This window comes from Leuciscus leuciscus (assembly GCF_965113295.1).
Source record: "Leuciscus leuciscus genome assembly, chromosome: 4".
In the NCBI taxonomy this organism is placed as follows: domain Eukaryota; kingdom Metazoa; phylum Chordata; class Actinopteri; order Cypriniformes; family Leuciscidae; genus Leuciscus; species Leuciscus leuciscus.
In genome coordinates, this window is record NC_138728.1 from 42,668,283 (window position 1) to 42,677,339 (window position 9,057).

Consider the following 9,057-nt stretch of genomic DNA (forward strand, 5'->3'; position numbering starts at 1 on the left):
TGATAAAAATACGCTCTTAGATGTTAGAAAACATCCCTATTATCTCTAGCCTTGTCTACCATATATAGACCGCCTGGGCCTTACGCTGATTTCCTAAAAGAGTTTGCAGATTTTCTCTCAGACCTATTAGTCAATGTCGATAAAGCATTAATTGTTGGAGATTTTAACACACACGTAGATAATCCAAATGATGCGTTAGGGGCTGCGTTTACAGATTTGTTAAATTCATTTGGGGTCAAGCAAAACGTCACCGGACCAACTCATCGTCTTAATCATACACTCGATTTAATTATATCACATGGAACCGATCCAACCGATATAGATATCATTCCACAAAGTGATGATGTCACTGACCATTACATGGTAACTTGCATATTACGTACTGCTGTAATATGTCATGCGGCGGCGCGTTATCAACTAGGCAGAACAAGCCTTCCATCCACCATAGATCATTTCTCAAATTGCTTATCTGATCTGTCTCAGCTGCTGCCTGAACCCAAACAAACAGATGAACTAGAAGAACTAACTAGCACTATGAGCACCATTCTCTCTGGAACATTGGATGCTGTTGCACCTATTAAATTAAAAAAGGTCAGAGAAAAAAGTAAAGCACCGTGGTACAACAATACTACGCATGTTCTAAAGAGAGAAACCCGTATTTTAGAGCGTAAATGGAAACAAACTAATTTAGAGGTCTTTAGAATCGCGTGGAAAGACAGTATGTCACGTTATAAAAAGGCCCTAAAAGCGGCCAGGGCTGAGCATCTCCACAAACTAATAGAAAACAACCAAAACAATCCAAGGTTTTTATTTAACACCGTGGCTAGACTAACAAATAAACAGACGTCACCCGAACAAAATATCCCGTTACAGTTCAGTAGTAATGATTTTATGAAGTTCTTCACTGAGAAAATAGAAAGCATCAGAACCACAATTGTAAACGTTCAATCTTCAATTGCGCCTTATAATTCAGCCTCAATTATCACCCTGCAAGAACAATTACAGTGCTTTACAACTATAGAACAAAAAGAGTTAAATAAACGTATCACTTCATCTAAAACAACAACATGTTTATTAGATCCGATACCAACTAAACTACTGAAAGAAGTGTTACCTGTAGTGGAAGAGCCTCTCCTCAATATTATTAACTCGTCTTTATCTTTAGGTCATGTTCCAAGAACATTTAAACTGGCAGTTATAAAACCTCTCATTAAGAAACCACAATTAGATCATAATAACCTAGCAAATTATAGACCCATTTCAAATCTTCCATTTATGTCTAAAATATTAGAAAAAGTTGTGTCCGCTCAATTGTGCTCTTTCTTGCAAGAAAATGACATCTATGAAAAGTTTCAGTCAGGATTCAGACCGCACCATAGCACTGAAACTGCGCTCGTTAAAATCACAAATGATTTACTTTTAGCTTCTGACCAAGGCTGTATCTCAATACTAGTTTTACTTGATCTTAGTGCTGCGTTCGATACTATAGATCACACAATACTCTTAGATCGACTACAAAATTATACTGGTGTTCAAGGACAAGCATTAAGCTGGTTCAGATCATACTTATCTGACTGCTACCATTTATTTAAATGGAGAAAAATCTATCATAACTCCTGTAAACTATGGAGTGCCGCAGGGATCTGTGTTAGGCCCTCTGTTATTCTCAGTAGATGATGCCACTTGGAAATATAATAAGGAAACATGGAATTAGTTTCCATTGTTATGCTGATGACACTCAAATCTATATTTCATCACGGCCAGATGAAAACGCTAAATTATCCAAATTGACAGAGTGTGTTAAAGATATAAAAGATTGGATGACGCGTAATTTTCTTTTATTAAATCCAGACAAAACAGAGGTACTAATCATCGGTTCAACAAACCGCCCACAAAACCTCTCGCAATACAACTTTAACATCGTAGGATGTCCTGTCACTTTATCCTCTACAGTAAAAGACCTGGGTGTTATACTCGATTGCAACCTGTCTTTCGAAAATCATATTTCATATGTTACAAAAAACGCCTTTTTCCACCTTAGAAACATTGCTAAGCTACGTAATATGCTATCAGTTTCTGATGCAGAAAAGTTAGTTCATGCGTTCATGACCTCGAGACTAGATTACTGTAATGCTTTATTAGCTGGTTGTCCTGCATCCTCAATAAACAAGCTACAGTTAGTCCAAAATGCAGCCGCTAGAGTTCTTACTAGATCAAGAAAATATGATCATATAACACCGATTTTATCATCACTGCATTGGTTACCTATAAAGTTCCGTATTAATTACAAGGTATTGCAACTGACTTATAAAGCCCTAAACGGCTTAGCTCCAGTCTATTTAATGGATCTTTTATCGCCCTATAATCCATCGCGCTCTTTAAGATCACTAAATTCGAGGCTTTTGGTCATACCTAGGATATCCAGATCCACCAAAGGAGGGAGAGCATTTTCACATTTAGCTCCAAAACTCTGGAATAGCCTTCCTGATACTGTTCGTTGCTCAGACTCGCTCTCCCAGTTTAAAACTAGATTAAAGTCGCATCTCTTCAGCCAGGCATTCATATAATATTTTTAATCTTACAGTTCAAATTACAATCCGGCCTCTAGTTAATAAACGCCAGAGGAGAACTGGCCCCCGACTGAGCCTGGGTTCTCCCAAGGTTTTTTTTTCTCCATTGGGTCACCTGATGGAGTTTTAGGACACCATTAGGTCACTTGATGGAGTTTTTCGGTTCCTTGCCACTGTTCCCTTTGGCTTGCTCAGTTAGGGATATTCTGGGGATATTTAATTTGATTTTATCAATCAATAAATTCCACTAGAAACAAACCTTGTTGTAATATTTTAATTTAATACTGTGAAGCTGCTTTGAGACAATCTGTATTGTGAAAAGCGCTATACAAATATACTTGACTTGACTTGACACTAAAACAGCACGTTTTTCTGAGCCCCAAAAAATTACAATTGAAAACATGCTGTAAAAAATGATCTGTTGGGTGTTTTGAGCTAAAACTTCACATACATACTCTGGGGACATCAGAGACTTATTTTACATCTTGTGAAAAGAGTAATAATAGGTGCCCTTTAAATATGGCTGACTGTATGGTCTGCAGTAGAGGGAAATACAGTGTCCCTGTTGAAGCCAGCACACATACACACAGTCTCCCTCACAGAGGTCAGTATGCAGCAGTTATGCTTTACATTGGCCTATTTTTCTTTATTAGGGTGGAGGAAATGATGACACTCTGTCTGTGTGTTCTTAGACAGTTGCTGATGTGAATGCACTGGGCTTTTTATTATGGCAAACACTTAAATGTGTGGCATAAAAAATGGACTGGCCCTTACACATCTCTTTTATTGTAGGATTTTTCACAACCTGCCCCAGAAACTGAGGCCTCTACCTCAATGGGCTTCAGAAGAAATGTGAACAAGGTAAGGATTTAAAACCCTTGACATAAATTACAGTCAGTCCTGTGTTTGTAGGAAGTCAAGGAACTTTTTGTGATTTGATGAGCCTCCAGAAAACTTGTAATGATCATGTTTGTGGTGGAATTATGTTTCAGGTGGAAACAGACTCAGTCAGGGCCCTGTACAAAAGGAGTCTTGAGCTAGACTGCACACTAAAGGAGTCTCAAACTAGACTGCACACTAAAGGAGTCTTGAACTAGACTGCACACTAAAGGAGCCTTGAACTAGACTGCACACTAAAGGAGTCTCAAACTAGACTGCACACTAAAGGAGTCTCGAACTAGACTGCACACTAAAGGAGCCTTGAACTAGACTGCACACTAAAGGAGACTTGAACTAGACTGCACACTAAAGGAGACTTGAACTAGACTGCACACTAAAGGAGTCTCGAACTAGACTGCACACTAAAGGAGCCTTGAACTAGACTGCACACTAAAGGAGCCTTGAACTAGACTGCACACTAAAGGAGACTTGAACTAGACTGCACACTAAAGGAGACTTGAACTAGACTGCACACTAAAGGAGACTTGAACTAGACTGCACACTAAAGGAGTCTCGAACTAGACTGCACACTAAAGGAGTCTCGAACTAGACTGCACACTAAAGGAGTCTCGAACTAGACTGCACACTAAAGGAGTCTCGAACTAGACTGCACACTAAAGGAGACTTGAACTAGACTGCACACTAAAGGAGTCTCGAACTAGACTGCACACTAAAGGAGTCTTGAACTAGACTGCACACTAAAGGAGACTTGAACTAGACTGCACACTAAAGGAGTCTCGAACTAGACTGTTCACTAAAGGAGCTGAGGAGGCTCCAAAATAATAATAATAATAATAATAATAATTGGAGATCAAACAGCTGGATAAAACTGATCTCAGTATGTGAACTTATTTAACCAAGTAACATTTTAGTAGGAATATGTATTAATGCAACTTTCTCTTGCTCTCTTTCTCCCTCTCATCTCACAAAACCAATAAAACAGTTTGAGACCTATCTGCAGTTTCAATGTGCTTTTATTAAGTGTAATATTGTGGTGATTGCCTCTACATCTGCGCCAGCTGGGTGGTCAAGTGTGATCGGGTCAGTTTCATCGGGGAGAAGCTGGTTTTGTGGTGGTACTCGCTCCTTTCTACTGGTGGCTATATTGTGCAGAATGGCACATGCATGCAGCCACTATCTGTGTTGCCCGCTCTGGTGACTCTGAAGCGGCGAACACAGTTGAAATGTGCCTTTAGGATGCCAAAGGTCATCTCTATCTTCACTCTGGTTTTACTGAGGGCCACATTGAAGCGGTGCTGTGGCCCTGTCTAAGGGTCATGATAGAGGGTTATTGGGTAGGTTTCTCTATCTCAGTTCAAATTAACAGTGTTTTGTACTGTACCAAATTTAACTTGCTTTCCTCAAAGCGCTGACACAACACAGACTCACGGAAAATTCGTGAGACAAGCACTGGAGCCAGGCCATTTGGCATCCAAACTTGTGATCATACGTTCATGACCACAAGTCATCTGCAGATGAAATGTTGAGTAGATCATTGTTATATCTGTTAATGTTACTATTAATTTAAAGATTCATCTCACAGAAAATAATCATCTCACATATTCACATCATCTCTACCTGAACATTAAGGCTGTGATAGGACTTCCTATTAACATAATCTGCCTCATGTTCCCCAAGAGCAGTGGAGATTGGAGCAATAGACTGCATACATGTTGCAATGACTCTAGGGAATCTTATCATAAGATTAACAGAATAATAATAAAAAAGATTTAAAATAATTCTTAACATGTATTATATTGTATAGTACCAGGGTGGGAACATAGTACATTTGTGAAATTTGCTTTAAAAAAAATAAATAAAAAAAAAATAAAAAAATAATGTGTTCATGTGATGTCACCCTATCAATATATCTTACAGGCAATTTTATAAAAGCCCTCTTTTATGGACATGGTCGATAAATGTCCGGGGAACACTATTAATGAAACTATTCATGTACTCCTGCAGAGCGAGGACCACCTTGCGAATGGTTCGACAAACCGTGTTTTCCCCTAGCTTCTGTGCTTCAGCCACAGTGCAATTATGTAGGCCTACCACTTGCAAAACCGGTACAGTAAGTGCATGAATTCGACGTGTTAAATTCTTTGTGCGGCTCAAGAAGTTCGCAAAGATAAGACATTCCTTCCGCGGAAAAGCTGTATCTTTCATACAAGTAACGATCAGGAAAGGCATTAATACATGGGGATTTTGTCTGGCTAAAAACTCTCTCTACAAAGTGCTCGTCTAACAATTTGCGCTGATATGTCCACCGGATTTGGAAGAAAAGGTGAAGTCATTGTAACAGACACTGGGAATAAGTTACGTCACCTATATGTTTCTTTGCTCTCAGCTGATTGGTCAAACTTCGGTCTGAGATCTCGAATCCAGAACATAACCTGCCCCGGAGCAGGTTAGCCGTGCAGCGTAAGATACCATGGCGACGAACACCGAATAAAGCCAAGCTACTTTCATAGTACCTAAAACCCAGAGTTGGCGGAAACTAAACTGAAACATAGCTGGCTAGCCACCTAAACCGGCTTCATGGTACAGGCCCCAGAAGTGTAGTGACAAATAACAACGACTCCATGAAACAGACAGGGTATATATACACAGATACTAAAAAGGTGACGGGAAACAGCTGTGTGCAATGATCAATGATTAGGCAGAACAGGATGATGGGAAATGTAGTGCATGAGAGAAAGACACTGTGGGGGACAAGGACCTCTAGTGGACACCCGGGGAAACACAAACCAGACACTGTGACAGTTAAGTGCTAATAAATACTATTAAAGTGTGAGATTTTAACCATTCATGACAATTGATTCAAACGACCAGAGGTGTGTGCTTCTGTTATTATCCCTCTGCGTCCTATTAGGACACCGATCACTGATCTTGAACTTTAGTCACAACATTTGTGAAATAGAAAATAATTTTGACTCAGAGATAAACATCTACTGAACCCGGAACATCCCTTTGATTGTAATTAACTTGACCTACTTTTTTATCTGAAGCAATACAGATAAAGTACAAAAGGCAGTAAATCAGGACACTATAAAAGGAACATGAGAGGCTGTGTGGATGAAGAGCAAGAGCTGGAAACAAACATCAGTGAAGAATGAAGGGTTTAGTATGTTTACTGCTGCTGTTGGAAACCTTTGTGTGTGTCGTACAGCATCAGGTAGATGGAGGACTCAATGAGAATGAGATCAGTCAACAGCTCAGATCTGAGGACGGAAGACAGAATCCACCTCAAACAGACACTTTGAGAGATGAAGCTTCAACTGACAGCCAACAAAACTACCATCTGTTCTTCACTGACATCCATGCAGCGCTGAGAGAACTGACCGCCACCGTTACAGAGCAGAAAGTGAACATCAGAGAACTGACCGCCACAGTTACAGAGCAGAAAACCATCAACAGAGAACTGACCGCCAACATCAGAGCTTTAGAGACGAGACTGAGGGATGAGATGAACAGGAAAAATGATGTTACCCTGGAAGAGCTGAACAAGAAAAATGATGGTATCTCACCAAAACATTCACTCTTTTATCAATGATCCTCAAAGTAAAACACCAGTGCAATACATTGCACAGTGTAAATGTTAGTGTAAAGTTGAGTGTATACTGTGTAAATTGTGTTATCTATCACAACAAACAGTGTGAATGTCATTTAACAGAATCTTTATTCCTTCACAGAAGTATCAAATCTTACTCTGGGTCAAGTGGAGGAGTTGAGAAAGGAAAATAGAGGTGAAACTTCTTTAATGATGTTAAATTCAGTGTATACATTCTCAGTGCAATAGAGTAATATATCACAATATTTCTTATGTTTTTCAATAACAGACAGAGAAATAGCTTTTTCAGCTTCACTGATGCAATCTGGCGGTGGACATATTGGTCCTTTTACCACTGAAATCACACTAACCTACAGGAACGTCTTCACAAACATAGGGAACGCCTACAACCCAATTACAGGTAATGATCAATGAAATGAGTCATAAAACTCAGTTTATAGTAATGAAAACCCTTCTGCTCCATTCAGACCTCTCTGCAGTTGTGTAATGTGTATTAGAGAATTAACTTTCAAAACTATTACACAGTGTGTTTGGTAATTAAACAATCATACAGGAAACAGCTGATTCTGTATCTCTTGTTATTTGATTTAGGTGTTTTCACAGCCCCGCTGAAAGGAGCGTACATGTTCAGAGTCTCTGTATTTGGTGTTGGCCCAACTGCATCAGGTGCATACATTTATAAGAATGGAGAGCGCATGGTTTTGGCATATGCTCGTCAGCCTCAGAGTGAGTTAGCCTCCTCTAATGGAGTTGTGTTGATCCTGGAGGTTGGAGATGTTGCCTATGTGAGACTTAGGACTGGCGCGAAGATACATGATGACCAGGATAACCTCAACACTTTCAGTGGTTTCCTACTGTTTCCCTTAAGAGAACAGGAGCTTTGCAGAATGTGATTCCTAACCCTCAGTGTATGATTTAAGATGGAAATCATGAAGAATCATTAACATGATTAAGCAATATTAATGAGGACTAATGTGTGTTTGAAATTTGCAATAGATTACTGTATAAAAGTCTGAGCTGTCTATACATGTAAGTTTGTATTAAAAGTTTCAGCACTGAGACAGACAGGACCCATGAATATCACCTGTTTGTGACTCAAAAGTGTTTTGTTAAAGCAGTAAATCTAATAATGTTAAATAATATATTTTTTAATATAGTTTTTCTATAATATAGTATATATAAAATATAGTCTGTTCTAATAATGTTGAATAATATATTTTTAAGTATAGTTTGTTGCTGATCCTTGATCTGTATCTCTTCATCCTACATACATAAATAAATAAGAGAATAAAGAGACATTGTGGCATTTTCTTTTCCTCATATTTTCATGAATATTTCCCCAACAATGCTTGCTATTATCATAATATCATGCTTATCGATCAAAATAACTGATTTTGTGGTGGCAATTTCCAGACATTTTTAAGAGTTTTATTTATCATTTACCGAATTATGTATTATGTTAGATGCACAATAGTCATACAACACAATAATCAAGGACATAACTGTAAAAGGATCAGGGAAGGCAAACGATAGGGTCACAGGCAGGGAACAAGAAACAATAGTCAGTAATACAAATAAGGTCCATACACAAGAAGACAGTTACTGGAATAGAACGCTCAGAATGGCAGCCGGGTCAAACTATAGTTCACGAGGAGGTGTGTGTGTGTGTGTGTGTGTGTGTGTGTGTGTGTGTGTGTGTGTGTGTGTGTGTGTGTGTGTGTGTGCCTGGCTTAAATAGCCGGGTGATATGAGGCATGTTCATGGCTAGGTATGTGGGCTCTTGGGAATTGTAGTCCACGGTTAATACTCTGGAGAGTGAGACCTCTGGTGGCCGATCGAGGGATCTCCATTGGCGTTTGTAACAAAAATAATAAACAATTTAAGACCTTGAAGGTATTTATGACATAAAAACTTGGCATTTTGTAAAGAGATTTACAATCCAAATTTTAACTTGAATGTACAGTACGGCATGATTCA

The 9,057-nt window shown here is 38.9% G+C and overlaps 1 protein-coding gene across 1 annotated transcript in view; it reads left to right on the forward strand.

Moving 5' to 3' along the window:
• The window catches only part of LOC309497266 (uncharacterized protein), a gene marked incomplete at its 3' end in the record, with an annotated part of 158,398 nt that extends 150,425 nt beyond the window's left edge, over positions 1 to 7,973 (forward strand). The window contains exons 2-4 of the mRNA XM_082167494.1: positions 7,202 to 7,255; positions 7,349 to 7,480; positions 7,672 to 7,973. Of these exons, the coding sequence (XP_082023620.1) occupies positions 7,202 to 7,255; positions 7,349 to 7,480; positions 7,672 to 7,973 (488 nt within the window). The remainder of the gene's footprint in view (positions 1 to 7,201; positions 7,256 to 7,348; positions 7,481 to 7,671) is intronic.
• Between the last annotated feature and the right edge of the window lie 1,084 nt (positions 7,974 to 9,057).